The 25,835-nt window shown below is 54.1% G+C and overlaps 1 protein-coding gene across 1 annotated transcript in view; it reads right to left on the minus strand.

The window, feature by feature from the left end:
• Nucleotides 1-25,835, minus strand: part of VPS8 (VPS8 subunit of CORVET complex) — a 71,041-nt gene that overhangs the window by 38,756 nt on the left and 6,450 nt on the right. Inside the window, exons 5-23 of the mRNA XM_054166471.1 lie at nt 22,680-22,810; nt 22,322-22,415; nt 20,758-20,790; nt 19,616-19,670; nt 15,189-15,313; nt 13,994-14,080; nt 13,772-13,839; nt 12,294-12,447; nt 12,132-12,191; nt 11,275-11,382; nt 10,128-10,208; nt 8,195-8,365; nt 7,126-7,200; nt 5,969-6,004; nt 4,901-4,991; nt 3,908-3,954; nt 2,297-2,386; nt 1,892-1,938; nt 1,192-1,414 (exon numbers count right to left, since the gene is read on the minus strand). Coding sequence (XP_054022446.1) covers nt 1,192-1,414; nt 1,892-1,938; nt 2,297-2,386; nt 3,908-3,954; nt 4,901-4,991; nt 5,969-6,004; nt 7,126-7,200; nt 8,195-8,365; nt 10,128-10,208; nt 11,275-11,382; nt 12,132-12,191; nt 12,294-12,447; nt 13,772-13,839; nt 13,994-14,080; nt 15,189-15,313; nt 19,616-19,670; nt 20,758-20,790; nt 22,322-22,415; nt 22,680-22,810 — 1,776 coding nt within the window. The remainder of the gene's footprint in view (nt 1-1,191; nt 1,415-1,891; nt 1,939-2,296; nt 2,387-3,907; nt 3,955-4,900; nt 4,992-5,968; nt 6,005-7,125; nt 7,201-8,194; nt 8,366-10,127; nt 10,209-11,274; nt 11,383-12,131; nt 12,192-12,293; nt 12,448-13,771; nt 13,840-13,993; nt 14,081-15,188; nt 15,314-19,615; nt 19,671-20,757; nt 20,791-22,321; nt 22,416-22,679; nt 22,811-25,835) is intronic.

Consider the following 25,835-nt stretch of genomic DNA (forward strand, 5'->3'; position numbering starts at 1 on the left):
GGGGCTGGAAGGGACCTCTGGAGATCATCCAGTCCAGAGAAGGAGACTCCACAACCTCTCTGGGCAGCCTGCTCCAGGCCTCCAGCACCCTCACAGCAAAGAATTTTCTCCTCCTCTTGTGTCCACTGTCCCTTGCCCTGTCACAGCACACCACTGACAAGAGCCTGGCCAGTTCTTCTTGACACCCACCCTTCAGATAATTAGAAACATTAATCAGATCGATGCCCTCTCAGCCTTCTCTTCTCCAGACTACACAGCCCCAGGGCTCTCAGCCACTCCTCACAGCAGATGTGCTCCAGTCCCTTCATCATCCTCACGGCCTCCGTTGGACTCTCTCCAATATATTCCTGTCCCTCTTGAACTGGGGAGCCCAGAACTGCACACAGTGCTCCAGCAGTGGTCACACCAGGGTGGAGTAGAGGGGCAGGACAACCTTCTTTGACCTGCTGGTCACAATATTCTTAATGCACCCCAGGATGCCCTTGGCCCTCTTGGCCACCAGGGCACATCGCTGGCCCATGGCTCACTCATAACCTGCATGAGGTTAAGGAATATAAAACAAAACCAGTTCCTCAAAAGCCTTGACTGCACTTAGTTTGCCTTTTGCTTGGGTTAATCAAACATTCAGTCCACTTCCCAGTAGTTCCCTCCTTGTAATGGAAAACCACACAGCTGCCTGCGGGGCTGCCAGGGACCATTGTTGGCTCATGGAGAGTTTGTCACCAACCGACACCCCCAAGACCTTTCCCTCCAGACTGTTCCTGAGCCACTCCTCACCCAGCTTGGATCTATGCCTGGCATTGCCCTGACCCAGCTGCAGGACCTTGCCCTTAGCCTTGCTGCACTTCATGAAGGTGGCTTGGGCTCCCCTCTGCAGCTGTCCTGGCAGATGTGTAGTTTCTGACACATTCAGCTGCTGAAGCATTAAGCTCTGCCAGGACACAAACTGGGGGAGCAAAGCATGTTTGATGGGAGCATGCATGTCACAGGATGGACACAGCCAGGCTGAATTCCTACAGGGATCTTAGGTTCTGTTCCAAATTAGTGACCAAAAGGCACAAACAGCTTGGCCCAGGTGAGCGTGGTCTGTGCTGGAAGCAGCTCCTTGTCTGCGTGCGCTGTGCTGGGCTGGCATGCACAAGGCTTGCACCAGTGGAGATGGAGCTCAGCTTGTGCAGCACAGCAGCTCACCTGCTGGATGTCTAGGCTGGTGATATCCATATGCACAATGCAGGCTTCCAAGTTTTCCAACCTGTTCTTGTCTTGGAAGTGAAGCAGCAAATCTTTCATCACCTGAGCTGTGATTCCCATCAGCTTGTCACTTAAGATATATGGCTCCAAGCACTCCAGAAAGATGCCTTTAGCTACAGAATTCTCACTCATCTTATCGTAGACCTGGTTAAATAATAGATCCCTAGGAGGAAAGAAGCATTTAGTTATCAAATAATCTTCTTAACATCTCTTCTCTTATCTATTTTGAGGGCTCCAACTCAAACTCCTCTTCCTCTGTACGTCTCAGCTCAAGGCATGAACAGCTCCTGTCCTGTTCCAGGCAACTACACAGGACAGGCTGGCTATGGATGTTGAAGCAAAACAACCTGCTGACAGAGGGGAAAACAGAGCAAATCTCTGCAGGCAGCTCCTGTCTTAAGGAGAGGGAGTGGGGGAGCAGCAAACTCCTCCTCAACACAGCAAGGAAGCCTTCAGACTTGCTTTGGAGTACCAGCACTCTGGCAGCAGTGCTTAAGCACTCCTCTAAAGTGGGACATGCTGGGGGAACCACGATGGCAAGGTTTGGAGGAACCTCATCACCTGCCCCTTAAAGCAGACAGCTCAGCACTACCCTGACTGGGGCCCTGCTTTGATGGCTCACTGGCAAGCTCAGACTTACGTGCGCTGGAGCAAGAGGCAGTAGTCAACGATGACAGGCACCACGTCCTGCAGGAGAGACAACAACAAGCTCTGACTGCTGCAAGAACTGCCAAGGGGCACAGAACCAAGGCTGGCCAAGAGGGAGCAGAGGCAAGGAGTTCTCTGAACCAGCTGGTGGCTGGCACAGTTACAGGTTCTCCCATCTGCTGGTCCTCACAGAAAGAACCTCCAGGCACTCTTCTGCAGAGGACACAGGCTGAGAGGCTCTGCTCGGCCACCAGAGTCCTGGCCTGCTCACCGCCACACAACAGAGCTCAGGTGAACCACAGCAATGGTTTGCAAAACTACAAACATAACTTTTGCAGCAAGGTTTCATTAAACCATTCGAAAGGTCCAGCCAAGGGAGCCTCCTGCAGCACCATACCTGGAAATGCTGCTCCATGACCTGGATTTTGCCTTGCTCAGGACATTTCTTCAAAGCCCGATCAGTGTAATGGAGAAGGATCTCAACCATCTGGGTGGCAACACACAAGGAAATGAATTCAAATCCCACACAAAGGCCCTAATCAGACTGAGCTGGGAGTTCTGTGGTCTCATTCTGCCTGGGTGGAATCACAGAATGTTAGGGGCTGGAAGGGACCTTGGAAGATGGAGTCCAAGCCCCTGCCAGAGCAGGGCACCCAGAACACATCCAGGGGGGGTTGGAAAGGCTCCAGAGCAGACTCCACAACCTCTCTGGGCAGCCTGCTCCAGGCTCTGCCACCCTCACAGGGACAAAGGTTTCCCTCCTGTTCCCCTGGCACCTCCTCTGCTCCAGCTTGCCCCCAGTGCCCCTTGTGCTGTGCTTGCACATCCCTGAGCAGAGCCTGGCTCCAGCCCTGCACATCTTTATCCCCAGCCCTCATGGGGCTCTCAGCCCTCAGGCTCCTCTGCTCCCAGCTCCAAGCCCCAGCTGCCTCAGCCTGGCCTCCCAGGAGATGTTCCACTGCCTGCAGCAGCTCTGTGCCTCTGGGATGGACTCTCTCAGGCAGTTCCCTGAGGTCCTTCTTGAGCTGAGGGGCCCAGAGCTGGACACAAGATTCCAGCTGTGGCCTCAGCAGGGCAAAGCAGAGGGGCAGGAGAATCTCTCTGACCACAGCCCTTTTAATGTACCCCAGGATGCCCTTGGCCTTCTTGGCCACCAGGGCACATTGCTGGCTCATGGCCATCCTGCTGTCCCCAAGGACCCCCAGGTCCTTTTCCCCAGAGCGGCTTTCCAGCAGGTCAGCCCCCAGCCTATCCTGCTCCATGAGATTATTCTTTCTGTAGAAAGAAGAGGGAAGAGGCTGCCAGGAGATAATGGCATGACATGGCATTAGAAGTGGCCCAGGGGAGTACTGAAGGCCTACACTAAGTGACCAAGAAACTGGGCAGCCAGTCTGGCAGTAACTTTTCAGGCAGATGAGCACATCCTGCAGCCCAAGGCTCATCCTGCAGCCCATGGCTCATTCCACCCAAAGATAAGTTGTAGTACCTTTACCAAACATCACAACTTCTTTACCTGCAAGGTTCAGATGAAGAACAAATGCAGGTAAAGTATCACTGCAGGGATTGTGTGTTTTAAACATTCTCTTCCCAGGAAAAAGTTCCTGTAACAACTGAACAGGAACAAAGGCTTCAGCTGATCCCTGTCCACGTGTACATGGAGCAGTTTCCATCCTGAGTCAGTGAGTCACAGACTGGGGGCCACTGGCCACCAAGAAAGTCCTGAGTTAGCCCCAGGAAGGCTCTCTGCACGCTGAGGGGACCAGGGGTTCCATGGGCTGCAGGGCAATGCCACATTTGGATCTGCTAATGCTGCAAATTCCTTCCTCCACCTTTACCCAAAAGGTATTCCCAAGTCTCTCCTAAAACCCTGCTGCCAGCCCCAGCAAGGGAGGCACATGGACAGAGTCCAGAGTGCTGCACTCCCTCCCGCAGGACTGAAGCCATTCTCTCCAGTCAGGATCACATCAGCACAGAGGAACACCTGGTGAGGAGCAGGGCAGTGACTCACCCTGTCTGCAATCACCGCTTTCCGCTTGCTTGTGTCCCCAGACAAGCCTGAAGGTGAAGGGGGGGAAACAGTCAATAAATAAACCACAAGGAAGCTTTTCTCATTTAAGCTACCCCTGGAAATATAAAAACCCAACAGTTCAGATGCTAACACCACTGCCCTTGAGATGTGGAGGTCAGGACACCCAAACACACGCTTCAGTGTGCTGCTTTTAGCCCTGCAGAGCTTTGCTGTCCCTAGCAGGGACAGCAGGGCAACGGCAAGAAGGATCCGAGTGCTAACACCGACAGAGCCATCCTCAGAGGGCTGGCACAGGCTAATTGCTGCAGCATGCCTGGATGCAAACAAGCTGAATTAAGTGCCCTGCACCAAAAGCCAACTCCCCTAAGCCAGTGGCTTTTGGAACACTGTGAAGTTATCTGCCCTACTGCCTTCAAGTGAGACAGCTTCATACTGCAGCAGTTGCACAGCAGGAGGAGCTCCTCCTGAGAGCCTAAGTCTCATTTGTCAAAGCCACCAGAAGGTACTTGCTGGGCAGTGTGTGTGCCCAGCCCCAGCCAGACAGCTCAAGTGGCAGGTTCTGGCACAATCCACATGTTCCTCAGAGCAAGCCATGAGCTCACAGAACATCCTGCACAGAAGACAGAGTGCCAAGAGCCAGCAGTCCTTCCAGTGAGTCCCGCGGGCAGGGGAGACCTACGTGAAGGCACCTGCTTGTCAGAGCTGACAGAACACCACTCTGCAATCACCTACAGGGGTATTTTTGCAGGGTGGATGCCTGACACCTGGATCCACCCCCATGGCTAAGTGACAAGAGTCAGGACTCCCAGCACAGGCTGTCTGATGTGCACGGGAAGGCAGAAGGCTGCTGAAGGGACCAGAACTCTGAAAACCTCAATCCAAAGAAAGTTGTTTCTGCCAAACTCAAGCAGCAGCATCCTACTGCCAGTGAAAAAGTAAAAATAGATCAATGCCCCCCCGGGTCTAACTTACCTACTACTGCCTTTGCTTTGCCCTCAAAGAATGACCAGGCCAGAGCCAGGGCATCCGTGAGACGCTCTTGTTTCAGCAGGTGGTCAACTCTCTGAAAGAATCAATAACAACAGACCCTGGGGTTACAGAAAAGAGTCACACAATCATGGAAGCTCACACAGTTCCAACCCCTGCCATGGGCAGGGACACCTCCCACCAGCACAGGTTGCTCAGGGCCTCATCCAGCCTGGCCCTCAACACCTCCGGGCAGGAGGCAGCCACAGCCTCCTTGGGCAGCCTGTGCCAGGCTCTCCCCACCCTCACTCTCAGGAATCTCTTCCTCCTCTCCACTCTCAGTCTCTCCTCTCCCAGCTCAAAGCCATTGTCCCTTGTCCTGGCACTCCCAGCCCTTGTCCAAAGTCCCTTCCCAGCTCTCCTGGAGCCCCTTCAGTTAGGCTGACAGCCACACACTGCTGACAGGCACAGCTCCACTGGTGAGCAAAGACAGCCACAGGCTGCTCTGACAGGCACTGCTGCAGCTCCACTGGTGAGCAAAGGCAGCCACAGGCTGCTCTGACAGGCACTGCTGCAGCTCCACTGGTGAGCAAAGGCAGCCACAGGCTGCTCTGACAGGCACTGCTGCAGCTCCACTGGTGAGCAAAGGCAGCCACAGGCTGCTCTGACAGGCACTGCTGCAGCTCCACTGGTGAGCAAAGACAGCCACAGGCTGCTCTGACAGGCACTGCTGCAGCTCCACTGGTGAGCAAACACAGCCACAGGCTGCTCTGACAGGCACTGCTGCAGCTCCACTGGTGAGCAAACACAGCCACAGGCTGCTCTGACAGGCACTGCTGCAGCTCCACTGGTGAGCAAAGGCTGGGACAGGCAAGGCCTTCCCCCAGCCTGCAATTGCAAGCAAGCAGGAGTCCCAGCATGGAAAGCAGAGCACCTACAGTGCTAGCTGTGCACAGCCAACCAGGGACCCTGAACATGGTGCTCACAACATGCTTCACAAATGCTCCCTCCCTGCTCTCCAGTTAGGTTTAAGCAATTCAAACCTACCAAGCTGTGGTTTTCCTCTCAACATACCTCCCTCCAGCTCCTCAGTGTCATGACATGAACAGACTGGAAAACAGAACAGAGCAAAAGTTATTTATAGAATCATAGAATCAATAAGGTTGGAAAAGACCTCAAAGATCATCAAGTCCAAGCTGTCACCCAACACCTCCTGACAACCAAACCATGGCTCCAAGTGCCACAGCCAATCCCCTCTTGAACACCTCCAGGGATGGTGATTTACCAGAGCCTGCTGGGCCAGAGGAAGCCAAGTAAAACAATCCTCAGCCTTGAGTATAAACATCCAACTAATACCAACAGAGGCCAGGCTCTATGCGGCCTTACAACCCATCTGCTCCAAGAAACCACCCTTCACTTCTTCCCTGCCTCCCACAGGCCATCCTGCAAGCCCCCTCTCTGCCTCTGCATAGCCAGGACAGGAAATGTGAACAGGAAACTTCTATTGCTCACAGCCTGGCAGGGCTTGGAAGGGACCTTCAGAGACCATCCAGTCCAGCCCCCTGCCAGAGCAGGGCACCCAGGGCAGGGCACACAGAACACATCCAGGGGGGGCTGCAAAGGCTCCAGAGCAGGAGACTCCACAGCCTCCCTGGGCAGCCTGCTCCAGGCTCTGCCACCCTCACAGCACAGAATCTCCCTCTCATGTTCAGATGGAGCTTCCTATGGGCAAGTTTCTGCCCATTGCCTCTTGCCCTGTCCCTGGGCACCACTGAGAAGAGTCTGGCCCCATCCTCCTGACACCAACCCCTTAGACCTTTGTCAGCAGGAATGAGATCCCACTCAGCCTCCTCTGCCCCAGGCTAACCACCCCCAGCTCTCAGCCTCTCCTCAGATCAGAGCTGCTCCAGGCCCCTCAGCAGCTCAGTGGCTCTGCACTATCCATGCTGTGCACCAGTTCTTCCTGCTGATTTGTTTTCTTCTGTTGACTCTGCAGCACACTTAGGACAGAGAAGCTGAAGCCCAGCACAGGGTGTGTCAGTGATGCCATTAACTCTACCTGAAGCAGCATAAAGCAGGACACTTCTGACAGTGCCTTGCTTAGCCCTGCATTGGCTGAGCCCCCATTACTGCATACTTCTTTAGAGACATAAATGCACAAAGGATCCAGAAGATGAGCTACCAGCCACAGGCCATGCCCTCTGCTTGGACTGAGGACTGCCCACATTTACCTTAGTCCCAAGGTAGAAGATCTGCCCCCCACAGCTGCTGATGGACTGGTAACAAGCTTTCTCTCCAACCAGTGCCTGCAGAGAGAAGAATGATGTGCAAGGAACACTGCTGCTTGGTGCTGCAGAGCTTCCCAAGAACCATCCATGCACCTGAACTCCAGAGCCCCTCTGGGAGTCCAACAGGTGAGGATGGGCAGAGGCAGCCCAGTGTGCTGGCAGTGGTAAGCACAAAGCTCTGCTGGCACTGCTCCTTTCCTCTGAGTGCAGCTCAGAGTGCTGCTGGGCTCTGGCTGCCCAGGAAATGTGACAGAGTCAGGAGGACCACAGGCAGTGCTCTGTGGCTGACTTAGATGCAGCAGGAGTTATGGAGCCTCTTCCATAGAATGCTAGAACAGCTCAGCTTGGAAGGAACCTCAGAGATCATCTGCTTGAAGATCATCTAGTTCCAGCCCCCCTGCCATAAGCAGGCACAACTTCCACTTCAGACAACCAGGAATTGAGGTATCTACAAGCACAGGAACTCTGCCTGATCCTCTCTAGCCCTGCACAACCACCCAGGAGATGAGGCAGGGAGTGCAGTGCACAGGAACTGCAATGGATGAGTACCAGAGGACTTCATAGTAGGACTGGATTGGAAGGGATGTTAAAGATCGTACAGTGCCACCCCAATGCCACGGGCAGGGACCCCTCCCACCAGCACAGGCTGCTCAGGGCCTCATCCAGCCTGGCCTGAAACACCTCCAGGCAGGAGGCAGCCACAGCCTCCCTGGGCAGCCTGTGCCAGGCTCTCCCCACCCTCACTGCCAACAATCTCTTCCTCCTCTCCACTCTCAGTCTCTCCTCTCCCAGCTCAAAGCCATTGTTCCTCATCCTGGCACTCCCAGCCCTTGTCCAGAGTCCCTCCCCAGCTCTCCTGGAGCCCTTCAGCTGCTGGAAGCTGCTCTGAGCTCTCCCTGGAGCCTTCTCCTCTCCAGGCTGCACAGCCCCAGCTCTCCCAGCCGGGCCCCACAGGGGAGGTTCTCCTGCCCTCTGCTGACCACCAGCAACACAAACAGGTCCCTGTGCCTACCAGGGCCTCGCTGACGTTGCCTCCTGTGGCCAGCGATTTGAAGTGGCTGCTGTTGTAGACCAGCTGCACCTCTGCCATCTCCACGGTCTCCAGCTCCTCCTGCGTCTGGCGGTCGATGACGTGCAGCTTCTCCAGGCTGTCCAGCAGCACGGCTGTGCGGGAGTTGACCCACTGCAAGCAGCAGCACAGGCAGGCTGCAGCAGGGCACACAGCCAGGGGATGGCTCAACAGCCCCTGCCCACAGCTCCCAGAAACAATACTGCAAAGTCTTAGAGTCACAGCCTGGCAGGGGCTGGAAGGGACTTCCAGAGACCATCCAGTCCAGCCCCCTGCCAGAGCAGGGCACCCAGGGCAGGGCACACAGAACACATCCAGGGGGGCTGGAAAGGCTCCAGAGCAGACTCCACAACCTCTCTGGGCAGCCTGCTCCAGGCCTCCAGCACCCTCACAACAAAGAAGTTTCTCCTCCTGTTGAGGTGGAACCTCCTGGGTTCTACTTTGTGTCCACTGTCCCTTGCCCTGTCACAGCATTGAACAGAGCCTGGCCCCTGCATCCTGACACCCAGACCTCAGCTGTTGATAGACATTGATCAGATCCCTCTCAGCCTTCTCCTCTCCAGACTAAGCAGCCCCAGGGCTCTGTATCACGGGAGTCCAGCACTGGACAATACTCCAGATGTGGTCTCAGCAGGGCAGAGGGGCAGGAGAACCTCCCTTGACCTGCTGGCCACACTCTTCTTCATGCAACCCAGGCTGCCCTTGGCCCTGCTGGCCACAAGGGCACACTGCTGGCCCATGGGGAACTTGCTGCCCACCATGACTCCAAGGTCCTTCTCCATGGAGCTGCTTTCAGGCAAGTCAACCCCTAATCTGTGGTGGTGCCTGCTGCTGTTCCTCCACAGGTGCAGGGCTCTGCTCTCACTCTTGCTGCACCTCATCTAGGCTCCCCTCTGCCCAGCTCTCCAGCCTGTCCAGCTCTCACAGCTTCCTGGTGTCTCGGCCTGTCTGCTCCATCGCTTGAGGCTGGTTCAAGCATCTGTCTTGCCCAGGTACTAGGAGGCTGTTTGCTGACCACAGCCCTGCTGGGGCTGCCAGCTGTGCTGAACTGCAGCCTACAACCTGCCCTAGCAGGTGATGTACATTTGTATGGCCAGGACTCTCCCAACAGGCCAGAGCACGTCCATGCAGCTTTCCTGGAGCTGAGGAGCCCTCAGAGCATCTTCCTTCTGCTTGTGTCCAGCCCCCTGCCAGAGCAGGGTACCCAGAGCAGGGCACCCAGAATACATCCAGGGGGGTTGGAAAGGCTCCAGAGCAGACTCCACAGCCTCTCTGGAGCCTGCTCCAGGCCTCCAGCACCCTCACAGGGACAAAGCTTTCCCTCCTGTTCCCCTGGCACCTCCTCTGCTCCAGCTGGCCCCCAGTGCCCCTTGTGCTGTCCTTGGACATCCCTTGTATGCCCAAGACCTTGCACATGAAAATGCCTTTTTCCCCCACTGCTTTCAGGATTATTTTTCAACAAGCCAAGCACATCTGTCAACAAACTCCAGCTCCCAGCTGATGTGGATGCATTTCCTTGGGTCTCCTTGCTGCACTCTGCAAATGGTTTTTAGAGCTGGATGATTTTTTCTGTTGCTGTTGAAATCATCAAACAATCACCACAGAATGTCAGGCTGGAAGGGACCCCAAGACACATCTGGTCCAACCTCACTAGGTGATGGTGCAGTTGAAAGGAGCTGGCCTAGCACCCTGGCAAGCTGAGTCTGACAAGTGTCCAGTGCAGGACACTTTCAGTTGCTTAGCCTCAGGTGCACACAGTCACTTCTTATGCTACTTGTGCCAAGCCAGCAGCAGAGAACCAAGGGCTGTGGAGACATCCTCACAGGAGAGCCAGTGCAAAGGAAAAGACAAATGATGCATCCCAGAGGAGACTTACAGTGAAGCTGATGAGGTCATAGTGCAGATGAAGCTGCCTCTGCTTAGTGACATGTATTGCACCAGTGTCATCTCTCTTCACCTGCCAGAGAAATCAGACAAGGCTGACTCCTTCAGCTTCTGCCCCCTGAGGGCATCAGGCCAGCTCAAGGTGTCTGGAGTTCCCCTCCCCTGCCTCCAATCTTATCTAAGGCTATTCAGGCCCTAAGAGGGATGCAGACCTCCACCATGTGTACAGAGCACCAGAGGAAGCCTGCTGCTTGTTCACTGACTCCCACTGCAGCCCTGGAACGAGGAGAGGTGGTGCGAGACACCTCCACGTGAAGGGTCGTCTCTGATCCCACACAGGGACCTTCTGCTCATGAAGTCAGAACTACAGAGTGCTCACCTGGAGCCAGCTTTAGTTCACCATGATTTAAAACTAAGCACTCTGCAAAGGAAAATAAGGTGGCTTTTTTACATTGTGCCAACTTCAGTACAGAAAGCAGGATGTGAATGCAGGTAAGGTGGCTGCAGCACTGACCGTAGTGCCTGTGGTGGGGGCTGCTGCATGCACAGACACCTGCAGCAAGGCAGGCTTACATGGAAATCCTTTTCTTTCTCCCCAGGTTCACCACGAGAGAAGATGGAGCAGAAAGAGGATTTAGTCCAGACAAATACTCAAGCAAAGCTTAAGGCCCTAGGCTGCAGAAGAGCTGGGAAACAAACTTAGCACTTAGCAAAGCCCAGGTGCCAGATTTTCTGGAGCCTGGGCTGTGCTCTCATACTGAAATCAGAAGTGAAATAATCTTCAAACAAGATGTACCAAGTGGTTTGCAGACTCACATTCTAAAGCAGAACAGAAAGTGATGCCCCAAATTCAGGTGATTTCCCTGAAAACAACTCACACTCTTCCACAGGCAGTAAAAGTGAAGTGAGCAGCAAACCAGCAGCTCTGGAACACACTGAGATCATGTCTCCAGATCCCCAGGGAAGGGCACTGCTGCTTGCTGAAGAAAAGCACCCAGCAGGTTTGTGTTCTCAAGCTGGTTGCAAACTGTGGGCATCCCCAGCAAGCACAGACACCACACAGCCACTGAGACAGGGGCTCAGCCAGCTGAGGGTCTGTGTGAGATTCCCACAGGCAGCACCCAGCACTCAAGGCTTACCAGGAGAAAATGAACCACATCTCCTCGACAGAAGGCAAGCATGGGGTTCACAGAGCTCTGTACAGCCACAAAGTGCCAGGCCAGAAGAGGGACACTGGAAGGGTCCATCTGTCAGACAAAAAGCACAGCCAGTATTGGAAGGCAGGCAAGGCAGAACCTCAGTTCCAGGACACAAGCTGCTCATCAGCTGCTACTCACTGGCTTTGCCAGGTACACACCAGGGCTGCAAAACAGTTTCCTGATCTGACCTTCTGTGGTCACACAGTGCAGGAGCAGCCTGTGCCTTGTGGCCAAGTGGATGGACAGCCAGAACAAAACTCATGTCCCAGCTGCTTAGCATAACTCCAGTCTCCCACAGACTGAGGCTCTGCCAGCTGCAGCTTGCTGGCAGCCCTGCCTCCATTCCCCAACCCAACACACCAGGCATGCTGCCCCAGTTGCCTTTCCAAGTGTTTAGTGATCTAACTCCTCATGTTTTGCATCCCTGTAGTTAAGAGTTATATTGTATGGTTCCTATGTAAAGCAGTGGCTCCAGCCCAAGGTGACTGTAGCCATAATCAGCTCCATGTGGTGCACCCAGGCTGCAGCAGCTGAGGGACTTCTGCGTCCATCCCTCCCTCCCTACTTGCTGAGTCAGCATCTTCACACAGGCACAGCTGAGAGCAGCCTTTCCACCTCCTGTGCCCACCAGCTGCACACCTCAGACCAACAGACCAGCACTGCCCTGGCCCACGGCAGAGCTTGCTTCGTGCTGACAAAGCAGTGGCAGCAAGCAGCTGGCTCTGATCCCTGCACCTTCCTCTAGGAGCTCTCTGTGGCCACCACCCCCAAAGCAGCTCCTCGGTGGCAGCACTCACACGGCCGTAGGGGAAGGTCATCCACACCTTGAGAGATGGTTTCAGGCCAATCACCAGGATCTTCAAGAAGAGCAAAAGGACACAACCAAACATTTGAGTACACACCAGCAAGTCTCTCCCTTGTGGCTGCCCACACCGAGCCTTCTGCTAGCACCAGGTTACCTTGGTTAGGGAGGCCATGGCCAGCAGGGAGTACTGGGTGATAGGGTGGTCTCTCAGCTCCACTTTTGCATGTAATGGCTCAATGCAGCAAACCTCCCCCTTTGAGCCACTGAAGAGACACCGAGATTCACATGTTCTCACTCCCATAACCCTCCTGTGAGGAAGAGAAATCAGCTTGGTGGCCAGGTACCAAGAGGAGCTCAGCCCAAGGAGTGCTCTTTCATGAACACTCTTCTTAAAAAGCCCTTTACACAGCTCCAGGGATTGCTGCTTTTAAAGTGTTACTGGAGGCAGGCAAAGGCTGGCAGGGGCTGGAAGGGACCTCTGGAGATCATCCAGTTCAACCCCCCTGCCAGAGCAGGGCACCCAGGGCAGGGCACACAGAACACATCCAGGGGGGTTGGAAAGGCTCCAGAGCAGACTCCACAACCTCTCTGGGCAGCCTGCTCCAGGCTCCAGCAGCCTCACCCCAAGGAAGTTTCTCCTCAGGCTGAGGTGGCACCTCCTGGGCTCCAGCTTGTCCCTGTTGGTCCTTGTCCTGTCCCTGGGCACCACCAGCCAGAGCCTGCCCCCTGCCTCCTGACCCCCAGTCCTCAGCTATTGATAGGCATTGATCAGATACCTCTCAGCCTTCTCCTCTCCACAGTAACCAGCCCTGTGGCTCTCAGCCTTTTCTCACAGCAGAGATGTTCCAGTCCTTCATCATCCTCACAGCCTCTGCCAGACTCTCTCTAGCAGATCCCTGTCTCTCTTGAACTGAGGAGCCCAAAACTGGATTCAGTACTCTACTCTCCTGAGACCACACCTGGAACAGAGGAGCAGGAGACCCTCCCTAACCCTGCTGGCCACACTTTGCTTGCTGCACCCCAGGATGCCCTTGGCCCTCTTGGCCATGAGTTCACGTTGCTGTTCCAAGGTCCTTCTCCATGGAGCTGCTTTCCAGCAGGATGAGCCCTGGCCTGTAGTGGTGCCTGCTGTATTCCTCCTCAGATGCAGAACTCTCCACCAGCCCCATAGAGATGCTCAGGTACAGACAAAAGCTCCTTAAGACCTTATTTAACAGCAACACTTTGGAATCTGCTGAACAGGCTCACTCTCCTTAGACTGCCAAACCTTCCTCCCTGTCCCTCCCTCTTGAAGGGGCCCAGAAGAAAATGAGCAGTTACTGCAGGGCAGCTCTTGTTAATGAAACTAGGAAAAGCAAGAGGCAGCACTTTTAGGACAACCACCAAGAGCCTGGAGGAAGATGCACTGTGGAAAATGCACTGAGGCCTCAGCTGAGGCCACCCTTCGCCTGCTCCCCCAGCAGCTGGCATCCTGCCTCAGCTGTGCAATCACACTGCAGCCCTAACTGGCACTCTGGCCATTCAGACAGCTCTACTGGTTCCAGTGGGCTGGGGCTTTTGGCTTAGATTTAGAAACTGTGACCCAGCAGCAGCAGTTGTGTTTTCTCCCTGGACTTGCAGCTCTTGTCTTACTTAAAGGCCAGCTCGAAGACGGAGCCCCCGCTGTCGTTGCAGATGGCAAGCGTTGGGTCATCTGTAAACTGAGCAGAGAGCCAGGTTCAGAGTGGCACTGAGGAATGGCCACAGAGCAGGAGAGACAGACTGTGTGCTCTGGCACTGCTGACAGCAGACAGGAGCCTTGAACCTAGCAGAGGAGGCTTTGCACATGCAAGGAGCCCCTGCAGGGTTTGTTACCTTGATGTGCAGAATGGCTGTTCCTGGGGGGTGGGCATCTGTTATGGATCTCAGCAGCTTCCCACTGGCCAGGTCCCACATTGTGATCTGCAAGCAGAATGTTCTCAGTAAATATCTCCTGCCAAGGGCTGCCTTGGGCCCTTGTCCATCAAGGCATTTCTGTACTCCCACTACCACCTGTGTTAGCAGGGTCCTTATAGCATAGAATGGCTCAGGCTGGAAGGGACCTCAGACATCATCTACTGCAACCCCCTGCCATGGGCAGGGACATCTCTCACCAGCACAGGTTGCTCAGGGCCTCATCCAGCCTGGCTTTGAACACCCCCAGGCAGGAGGCAGCCACAGCCTCCCTGGGCAGCCTGTGCCAGAGCCTCAGCTCTCTCCTGCTGAACAACTTCTTCCTCAGCTTCACTCTAACCCTGCTCTGCCTCAGCTCCAAACCATTTCCCCTTGGCCTGGCTCAGACCCCCTCAGCAAAAGTCTCTCTGCAGCCTTCCTGCAGGAACCCTTCAGGTCCTGGCAGGCAGCTCTGAGGTGCCCCTGGAGCCTTCTCCTCTGCAGGCTGCACAGCCCCAGCTCCCTCAGCCTGTGCTCACAGCAGAGCTGCTCCAGCCCTTGGATCACCTTTGTGGCCTCCTCTGGGCTCTCCCCAGCAGCTCTGAGTCCTTCTCCTGCTGGGGACAGCAGAACTGGAGGCAGGATTGGAGGTGAGGTCTCAGCAGAGCACAGGCAAGGGGCAAAATCCTCTCTCCTGCCCTGCTGGCAACAAGGGTAGGGAGAGACTGGCACAGGTTGCCCAGAGAAATTGGGGCTGCCCCCTTCCTGGAGGTGTTCAAGGCCAGGCTGGATGAGGCCTTGAGCAACCTGGGCTGGTGAGAGGTGTCCTTGCCCATGGCAGGGGGATTGCAGTAGGTCTCTGAGATCCCTTGCAGCTTAAGCTGTTCTATGATTCTATGATCAGTAAAATTGAACTTTGCAGCTAGCTATGGCTTTGAGAGAGCAGAGGAGGGCAGAATCCCCTCCCTCATCCTGCTGCTCACACTGCTTTGGATGCAGCTCAGCACAAACACAACTAACAAGCAGCTGCAGAGCCAGCACGCCTGGCTTGAGCTTCCGACACCTCCGGACAGGCTCTCAGCAGCGGTCTGCAGCAGGACAGACCATGAGGGCCATCTCCTCACCCTCTGGGAGTTACCTGTCCTTTTGCAAAGCCACACAGCAGCCTGGAGCAGTCATTGTTGATGCTGAGAGCAGAGATAGCTCCATACTGAGCCCCAACAGCAGTGCTGCCCAGACACAGCCGCAGAGCCTGGTTCTGATCTAGAGCAGAACAATTGGTAAGAAATTGGAGAGAGAGAGAGAGAGCAGTGATCAAAATTAACACCAGGGACTGAGGGCACATCAGCAGCTCACAGGCCTGCAGCTCCTGAAGAGGTGAGAGCAAGACACTGTCCTGCAGGGACATACAGAAGTTGCTGTGAAAGGCAGGAGAGAGGCAGGGGAGTGTGGAAGTGCAGAGCTGGTCAAATGGCAGAAGAAACTACTGGAGAAATCAAAGCAATACTTGGGGTTTCTGTTGTTACTCTGCAACGCTGCTCAGATTCATCACAGGTCCACAGAATGGGCTGGGTTAGCAGGGACCTTAAAGTTCATCCAGTTCCAGCCCCCTGCCGTGGGCAGGGACACCTCCCACCAGCACAGGCTGCTCAGGGCCTCAGCCAGCCTGGCCTTCTGTCACCTGAGACTGGGGAGGAGACACCAACCCGCATTTCACTGCAACCTCCTCTCAGGGAGCTGTAGAGAGCAAGGAGGCCTCTCCTCAGCCTCCCTCCTCTTCTCCAGGCTAAATAACCCTACTCCTCTCCATTCTTGTCCTGCTTTTGATTGGGGGAGAAAGAAAAGATGCATTGTGAGGAGAGCTGGAATGAAGATTGGAGATCTGAAATCTAACAGATGCACCACGGTAACACTGCAGGGCTTCATCTTGAGCAAGAAGGGAAAGGACAGGATCCAGGGGAACAGAGAGCAGCTGAGCATCAAACACCCTGTGCAAGAATTGCCCAAGGCACAGGACACACTCCTCCAAGCTGCAGCACCACCAGCAATGTGCTAGATGTGAACCAGAGCATGGCTGTGCCTCTGATTTCCTCCCCAGCACACCACGGTGCAGAGACAGGCTGCTGGCTGAGCACTCACTCTGGGTCACCATTCAAGTCCTGCCAGCACGAAGAGGCATTAGTGGAAGAACCACAATGAACACTAGCAAGGAGAGTACCTGAACTCATGGATTATTCTGCAGGACTGGTTAGGGTGAGGAGAGGGAGGCTTGGGCAAGTTCAAATACTTTTTCCACTGTTCCTTACTTTCCTGCATCTGCTGTAGTGGCCCAAGAGAGGGGAAGAATGTCTTTTCCTACAAAATCTGGGAAATGGTGGCAGAGAGGCTGGGATAGAGAAGGTGACACAAACACCATTTGTTCTGCACACAAAATGAGACAGGGCCCAGCAGAAAGGCCAGGCTCTGTCTTGCAAATGCACAGGGAAGGCTGAGAAACCTGTCAGCTCCCACCTAAGGCATGGCACCCCCAGCAGTCAAGAGGAGGCCACAAGTTATGGCAGCTCAGAGACATAAAGGTTCTTGTCACTGTTGAAGAGTTCTGCTCTTAAAATCGGGGGGGGAACCAGAAAGGTGCCTTGAGTGGCCATCATCTCTTCAGCAGGTGACAAGCAGCCCAGGGATGTGCCCCCCATGTACCTCTGCTCTGCCTGCCAGCACACCTGATGCTGCAGGAAGCATCTCCCCCTGCCATCCTCCACAGTCTATCATCCATACACGGGAGAAGGGAGCTGCATTTGCTGGCATTTGCTTGTTTACACTTCAAAACATTTCATAAAGATGCTGCTTCTACTGTAAGGACCTTCAGTGACACCAGAAGCAGAGGAAGGGCACTTTTCACAGTTAAATAATTCAGCTGTGTAAAACTAAAACTGTGCCTTGCAGCAGCTTTGCAAACAAACCTGACAGTGTTCCTGACAAAATCCTCTGACAGCCAAGGAGAACTTGAGGGCTCAAAGGGCTGGAGCACAGCAGCAGCTCTGACAGTCACACAGGTTACTGTGCACAGAGTCACAGGCTCACAGAATGGGTTGGGTTGGAAGGGACCTTCAAGCTCATCCAGTCCCAACCCTCTGCCACAGGCAGGGACACCTCCCACCAGCACAGGCTGCTCAGGGCCTCATCCAGCCTGGCCTTGAACAACCCCAGGAGGAGGCAGCCACAGCCTCCCTGGGCAGCCTGTGCCAGAGGCTCAGCACCCTCCTACTGAAGAACTCCTTCCTCAGCTCCAGTCCAGCCCTGCTCTGCCTCAGCTCCAAACCATTTCCCCTTGTGCTACCCCCATGCACTCAACAAGCAAGCTGCAAACTGGCACCAACACTGCCTGGTTGCTGCACCACCTTACTCTGCCTAGCACCTTCAGCTCTGGCACACACAACATGCAGACAGGGCATGAGGAGGTGTTCATGCAGGGCACATGCACAGCAGTGTTACTGTACCTTTTCCTTTTCAGGTGACACAGAAAGGGCCAATAGAGGAAAGAAAAAGCCAGGAATCAGTATAAAGGAGTGAAGCAATGAACAGCCCAGGTGTGATCATCTCCAAACACACATTTTGCTGATGGTGTTTCTTTTGGTCAGCATTTCCCCTTTGGATTGATTTAGGTAGCTCTGGGGATGCTGTGGTAGCTGGTGTTTGAAAACCAAGTGGTTTAAAAGGCTGAGAGAAATACTGAAGAAAAATGAGTTTCTAAATGCAGGCATTGTGCTGAAGACAGAAACAGAAGAAATCTGAGAGGAAAGAAAACTGGAATTCGTGGTGGTAGCTGAGATACCATTTCCAACAGTTACAGAATCACAGAGCTGTTTGGGTTGGAAAAGCCCTTCAAGATTATCCAGTCCAATCATCAACCCAGCACCACCACGGCCACTAAACCATGACCTCAGGTGCCATGGCCACACAGTTCTTGAACACAATTCCAGGCCATTGCCTCTCCTTCCACCACCTGAGACTAGGGAGCAGAGCCCAAACCCCAGTTGGTTCCAGCCTCCTCCCAGGGAGCTGCAGAGAGCAATGAGGTCTCCCTCAGCCTCCTCTGCTCCAGGCTGAACACCCCCAGCTCCCTCAGCTGCTCCTTGTACTCCATGCCCTCCAACCCCCACCAGCCTTGCTGCCCTTCCCTGGACACCCTCCAGCACCTTTCCTATCCTGTGGCACCCAGAACTGAACCCCAGTGCTCCAGCTGTGGCCTCACCAGTGCCCAGTGCAAGGGACACTCACTGCCCTACTCCTTCTAGACACACTGGTTTTGATCTGTGCCAGGATGCCATTGGCTTCTCGGCCACCTGGGCACACTGCTGGCTCATGTTCAACAGGCTGGCAACTAACACCCCCAAGTCCTTTTCTACCAGCAGCTTTCCAGCCACTCTGCCCCCCACTCATGGGGGTGTTGTGCCCCACCTGCAGGTCTCCTCATGTGATCTCAGGAGTGTAGAACAAAGCAAGGGAGCGTTTTCCTCAACCCCGAGTTAACGCAGGCTGGTATGCTGCTGCATGAACAGAGCTTCACGTTTCAGTAGGCCAGAAAGCTCTCAAGGCCCTCCTGCAAGTATGCTGGGAAGTTCTTCACATCACAAACAGGTTTTTACAAAAGCCAGCTGGTGCACAGCTGATGTGGTGCCAAGATTCCTGAAGGCCACAGAACCGACTGAACCACTACAGACTGCACAGCCTGGCAGCAGCCGTGGCCAAAACAGCAGCAAAGCTGTTGGTCCAAAGTAATCAATGGGGCAAGAGAGAACTTTGCTTAAGCACACTCACACTCAGCAAAACAAACACCAATCCTACAAAATCCATCAGTGCAAACACCACAGGCCTGCTCCTAACAGCTCCTGAAGACCACATGTTGACCAGAGCAGATAAGGAATTATTTATGTTCAGATCACTTCAGATCCTCTGTTTGAACACTGCATTGAGCAAATGGCATCAAAGAGCTGAGTGTCTGGATGCCCAGAAAGGTGAGGGTGACACTGGCACAGAGTCACAGGCTGCAGCTGCTTGCCTTGTTAGAAGTGGACTGGACATGGCTCAGCAAATTCTCTGGCATCAGTGATGATCTGTCCTTTATGTTTCTTCACACTGACAGCTCCAAGCACACACTTCTGCTGAGCAACCCTGACTGTGTTTTACAGATGCTGTGCTGCTTTGTCTCTGAGCTCCCTTCCAGACCTGAGCCATTCTGTGATGCACTCCAAGGAGATCCACCACACAAGCTAACAGGGTGAGCAAAGCCTGGCTCTGCAGCTGAGCCATGGTGCTGCTGGCCAGCAGAAGCTCCTTGCTCTGTGGGGAGCATGTCACAGCATCACAGAGGGCATGGTGTTGGAAGGGGCTTTGGTCATTCCTTGTGCTTTATTTCCTTGCTGGAAGAAAAGCCACACTTAGCACAAACTCATCATCTCAGAGGAACCCACCCTGCAGTCTGAATCTTGGCTGGGTTTGGGTTGTTTTGGGGTATTTTTGAGCTTGTGCTTGTTTGGGTTTGGGGCCCCAGCATTCTTAACTTACCAAATATCAGTGCCAAGCCATGGGATGTCCCCACTGCTATCAGGCTTGATGCTGCCTGCGACAGTCATGCAGAAAGATCGGAAACAGAAGAAGTGTCAGTCACAAACTGACCAAACTCACAGCACACTCATGCAAAGCTTGCCAAAAGTGGAAGATTTAGAAGGCTATGAACTAGAAAATGGTTATTGTCTTTAAGTGAGAAGGAATTCCTACTTGAAAGCTGGCGAGTATCACACCTTGGGACCGTCACGCAGACCAGTCCCGAGGGCTGCCTCTTCCTCTGCTGTTTGAAATTCAAGTGCTCAGAGCGGTACCTGCAGCACAATTTCTCCTCTGTAAAGTCAGCCTCATTCTTTTGGTGTGGCAGAGGAACACACATTCTCAGAGCTGCTCCATCCACCATGCTGGGCAGCACTGGTCCCCTGAAGAGACAGCTCACAGCAAGCCCAGAGGCTCTGACTTCCTTTTTCATTTTTCAACAAGCAGACTAATTTCTGAGGGGTAGATGCTGCAACAGTCAAAGCAACCAAGTGCATGTTTCAGTTCTGCATGGAACACTAGACTCATTTCAGAGAGCCAGAACAAACACTGGCTGTATTTCACCTCCCTGAAGTGCTCCTCTTCTCCTGCAGCTCCAGGCAGCTTCACTTCTGCCGCATGCAAGCCAGCAGGAGTGATGCAGGCTGACGAGGAGGATTCTCCAGCCAGGCTCTTAGGGACATTTGATATTTCCAGGTCAGTGTCTCAGTTGCACCAGAGCTGTAGACTTTTTTGAGCCTCCCATTTTATCAGCACTTCAGTTTAAGTTTCTTTATGAGGCAAAGCCATGACTAGCACAGAGGAAACACCCAGGAGAATCCAGTGTGTGCCACAGATGGGGACAGGTTAGGTGCTTAGCTAACAAAGCCTTGGTGATGGCAGGGAAAAGGGGAGAGCACAGGGCTTGATCAGCAGAGAGGCAGTTAAGGGCTGAACTCTGGCCCTAGGAACCAGATCTTTCCATGTTGCTTCACCCACCCCTCACAGCTGAAAATTCTTAGTAAGGCCATGAAGGAAAATGCTTTTATCAGTCTTCAGCTACTGCTGTAAGGAAAGTATATGCAAGCCAACCTCACAACACTGGAAACTGTTAGGGTACTTACAATGGCAGTGGGCAAGCCAGCATCCACTTTGTCCTAGAACAAGAGGACAAGCCATGAGTAAGAGACAGAACTCCCAGCCCTGTGCATGTCTCTAACAGAAACACAGCACGAAGGGAGATCAACACAAGTTACACATTAACAGACCCCCAGGGAGGAGAGTGCTGAGGGAGAGAGCAGTTACTGGCTCCACATACCCTAAAGGGATGAGAAAGGGCAGAGCCGTGAAGAAGCAGCAGAATATCCTGCAATTCCATATGGAAATTATTGGGTTCTTCACAAGATGGCCTCATCTCAAGAGCTTGCAGTATTCTACTTTGGGTCACAAGAACCCCAGGCAATGCTCCAGAGTGGAGCAGAATGGACAGAAAGTGCCCAGCCAGCCAGCCAAAGATGAACCAGCAGTGTAGCCAGGTGGCCAAGAGGGCCACCAGCATCCTGGCCTTGAACAAAACCAGTGTGCCAGCAGGAGTGGGGAAGGGATTAGCCCTTGTACACAGCCCTGGTGAGGCCACACCTCAAACACTGGGTTCAGTTTTGGGGCTCTCACTCCAAGAAGGACACTGAGGAGCTGGAGCAGGGCCAGAGAAGGGCAACAAAGCTGAGGGAGGGTCTGGAGAGCAGGGCTGGGGAGGAGCAGCTGAGGGAGCTGGGGGTGTTCAGCCTGGAGAAGAGGAGGTTGATGGAGACCTCATTGCTCTCTGCAGCTCCCTGAGAGGAGGCTGGAGCCAGGTGGGGCTTGGGCTCTGCTCTCCAGTCTCAGGTGATGGAAGGAGAGGCAATGGCCTGGAATTGTGCCAGGGGAGGCTGAGGTTGGAGAGGAGGAAGAGTGTCTTCGCTGCCAGAGTGGCACAGGTTTCCCAGGGGGGTGGTGGAGTCCCCATCCCTGGAGGTGTTCAAGAAGCTGTGGCCATGGTTAGTGAGCTGACAGCTGGACTCATGATCTCAGAAGGCTTTTCCAATCCAGACAATTCTGTGCTTCTGCATACACAGCACACTGACAGCAAACCCCTTCCTCCTCCTCTTCAGGTGGCTTACCCACCACCAACACCAGGAGCAGCCAGCAGCAGCACACTGACACTGAGGCATTCCTGACACCCACCCTTGAAGCATTTGTAAGCAGTGATAAGATCCCCCCCTCAGCCTTCTCTTCTCTAGGTTAAACAGCTCCAATTCTCTCAGCCTTTCTCCATAACAGAGAAGTTCCAGTCCCTCCAGCATCTCCACAGCCCTTTGCTGTACCATCTCAGGCAGTTCCCTGTCTTCAGACAGCCCAGGGGTGGACACAGTACCCTAGGTGAGGCCTCAGCAGGGCAGAATAGAGAGGGAGAAGAATCTCCTTTGGCCTGCTGGCCACACTCTTCTTGAGGTACCCCAGGATGCCCTTGGCCTCCTGGGCCATGAGGGCACATTGCTGGCTCATGGGCACTCTGCTCTCCATCAGCACTCCCAGGTCCTTTTCCCTACCAGAGCTAGTGGTAGAGGGAGGGAGAAGATGTCACACAGAGAGAGCTGCACACCAGAAGAGGTTCAGCTTTCTCACAGTGCACAGGAGAGAGGCACTCACCGCTGCAGACACGATCTGGGCAGAGATCCCCTTGAGAAGCGACAGCCTCGTGACTGACCCGTGCAGGGAGAGCGAGTCTGGCAGCTTCTTCTTCCTGCGGACACACAAACCAAACCACTGCAGCAGAGCAGAGCCAGAGTCTGGAACTCTGCCCACAGCTGAACCAGCAGGTGAATTCTGGGTGCACTCAGAACTTGAGCAGTTTCCATTCTTAGAGAACAGAGCCCGGCTGCCCCCAGCTGCCACACAAAGCACCTAGGACCGCTCACATCCCACGGAGCGCTGACGGTCACCGAGCCCAGGCCACCTGGGCACGGGATCGGCAGAAGGGCTTGGCTTGGAAGGAGCCCTGCAGTACCTTTTCAGGTGTGTCCGGTCCCCGCTGTCAGAGCTGGCCACAGAGGATGTGTCATAGGAGTGTGTGTCTGTGTTATCCACACTCAGCAGGAAGGGATCCTCCAAAATGAAAGACTCCTCCTCATCATCAGTCTGAAGGAAGAGAACCACGAGAGCTTACTGAAACTTGAAGACACGCAACACTACCACAGCAGCACCAATCAGACAGCAGAATGGAGGAGAGGACAAGGCAAGTCTCACATGTGAAAACCAGAGCTTTGGATCCTCTGACCAGACTGACGCTGTGCAAGCAGCAGTTTCCAGAACTAACAACACTCACAGAGTGGGCTGCAGTTTTCCAGCTTCTTTCTTCTCCAGGTGTTATCTACTCCAGCAAAACTGCACCTAAGCTGTTCTCAAGAGTCTCCAACTGCTGAGAAAAGGCCTAGAATTCACAGAATGGCTCAGGGCAGAAGGGACCTCAGAGATCATCTGCTCCAACTCCCCCTGCCATGGCCAGGGACACCTCTCAAACAGACTGGGCTGCCTTGGCTCACACCACTGAAATGCTTACTGAGAGCAGAGGTTAAGCCAACCCACCTATGGCTGCCTCAGGAACCCACTGCTCCCTCCTCAGCTGCACATGGCCTGCCTCAGCAGGCTTTCAGAAGCTGCTATCTGTTTGCCTGGGGTTCACAGAGTTTCACAGACAAGCAATCATCTTCAGAGAACACACCTGCAGACAAAGGGCAATCCACCAGGGCTCTTGCTCTCTCGGGGTACTCTGTCTGCTCTGGCACATTGTCTGTCCACAGGTCTCTAAAACAAGACTGCTGCAGCACCCGTGCTCAACTCCCTCGGGAGGCATTAGGAAGAGAAACAGTACAGCTAAGTTTAACTCAAAGCCTGTCCTAGACTCATACAATGGGTTGGCTTGGAAGGGACCTCCAAAGGTCACCCAGTCCAGCCTCCTGCACTCAGCAGGGGCATCCTCCACTAGAGCAGGTTGCTCAGAGCCTTGTCCAGGGAAGGGTCAGGCATTACCATCCCTTGTGTACCAAGACAAACAGCACTGGAGTAAGACTTTGAGTTTGTCTGCACTGAACTCATTTAAGATTTGAGCTCTGTTCCTCTGCCATAGACCTTGACTGCACCTGCTTAGTTTGGCATCATTCACATTCAGTGAAGTCCCTCTGCCTTCATCACCCAAAGCAGCAGCAGAAACAGGCCATACCCTTCGACTCCTCCTCTTGCTCCTAGCCTGCAGGTTTGGAACACCTTTCATCTGTACCTTTCTAAAAGGGCTGGCCCCACTCCCAGGTTCCTTCACCCTTTGTATTGGCTTCCTAGGAAGCCAATTTCTTCAGTTTGGAAAAAAATCTTTGCTTTACTTCCATGGCCTTATTTTCCTTCCTAAGAATCATGCAAACCTGTGGCTATTATGAAAAGCACTGAAATGGATACGAGTAAGACAGTCCTCTTGTAAGGTACTGCAGGCAACAGCAGATGCTGAGACAGTTCATTGCTCCTGCCAGAGGGTTAAATACATGAAAAGTACAAAATAAGTGGAGTTGTGAGGAACCTGCTACTATTTCCTCCTACTACACCAGAACTACTCAGAATTCACAGGCGTCATCAAGTTGCAAGGGACCCTCAAAGGTCTTATTGTCCAACCCCCTGCACTGGGACACCTCCAGCTGGAGCAGGCTGCCCAGGGACATGTCCAGGCTGACCTTGGATGTCTCCAAGGTCAGCCCATTTAGAGCTTAGCCTGGCCTCTGCTGTGAAGGACAACAAAAAAGCCTTCTATAAATATATTAATGGCAAGAGGAGGGCAAGGACAAGCTCCACTCCTTGGTGGACATGGAGGGGAAAGTAGCAAAAGATGAGGAGAAGGCAGAGGTACTTAACACCTGCTTTGCCTCAAATTTTAATAGCAGGACAGAATGTCTTCCAGACAGCTGGCCTCCAGAGCTGGCAGAAGGAGCCAGGGAGCAGCATAGCTCCCCTGTGATCCAGGAGGAGGTAGTTAAGAGACCTCCTTAGCTGCTTGGATCCCCACAAGTCCATGGGACAGGATGGGATCCATCCTAGGGTGCTGAGAGAGCTGGCAGATGAGCTCCAAGCCACTCTCCATCATCATTTTTCACCAGTCCTGGCTCACTGGAGAGGCCCCAGAGGGCTGGAGGCTGGCCAATGCGGTGCCCACCCACAAGCAGGGCCGGTTGGATGAGCCAGGGAATTCCAGGCCTGTCAGCCTGAGCTCAGTGCCAGGCAAGGTTATGGCACAGGTCATCCTGAGTGCAGTCACACAGCACTTGCAGGATGGCCAAGGGATCAGGCCCAGCCAGCATGGATTCAGGAAGGCCAGGTCCTGCCTGACCAACCTGATCTCCTTCCATGCCCAGGTGACTGCATGGTGGATGTGGGGCAGGCTGTGGATGTAGTTTGCCTGGGCTTCAGCGAGGCCTTTGACACCATCCCCCACAGCAAACTCCTGGCCAAGCTGTCAGCCCCTGGCTTGGCCAGCAGCTCTCTGAGCTGGGTTAGGAATTGGCTGGAGGCTGAGCCCAGAGAGTGGTGGTGAATGGTGCCACAGCCAGCTGGCAGCCAGGCACCAGTGGTGTGCCCCAGGGATCACTGCTGGGCCCCATCCTGTTCAACATCTTTATTGATGATCTGGATGAGGGCATTGAGTCCATCATCAGTAAATGTGCAGCTGACACCAAGCTGGGGGCAGGAGTTGATCTGCTAGAGGGCAGGAGAGCTCTGCAGAGGGACCTTGCCAGGCTGCACAGATGGGCAGAGGCCAAGGGCAGGAGATTGAACACATTCCAGTGCCAGGTGCTGCACTTTGGCCACAGCAACCCCAGGCAGTGCTACAGGCTGGGGTCAGAGTGGCTGAGAGCAGCCAGGCAGAGAGGGACCTGGGGGTAGTGGTTGATGGTAGGCTGAACATGAGCCTGCAGTGTGCCCAGGTGGCCAAGAAGGCCAAGGGCATCCTGGCCTGCATCAGGAACAGTGTGGCCAGCAGGAGCAGGGAGGTCATTCTGCCCCTGTACACTGCACTGGTTAGGCCACACCTTGAGTCCTGTGTCCAGCTCTGGGCTCCTCAGTTTAGGAAAGATGTTGAGATGCTGGAAGGTGTCCAGAGAAGGGCAACAAAGCTGGGGAGGGG

This window comes from Dryobates pubescens, chromosome 13 (genome assembly GCF_014839835.1).
Source record: "Dryobates pubescens isolate bDryPub1 chromosome 13, bDryPub1.pri, whole genome shotgun sequence".
Classification (NCBI taxonomy): domain Eukaryota; kingdom Metazoa; phylum Chordata; class Aves; order Piciformes; family Picidae; genus Dryobates; species Dryobates pubescens.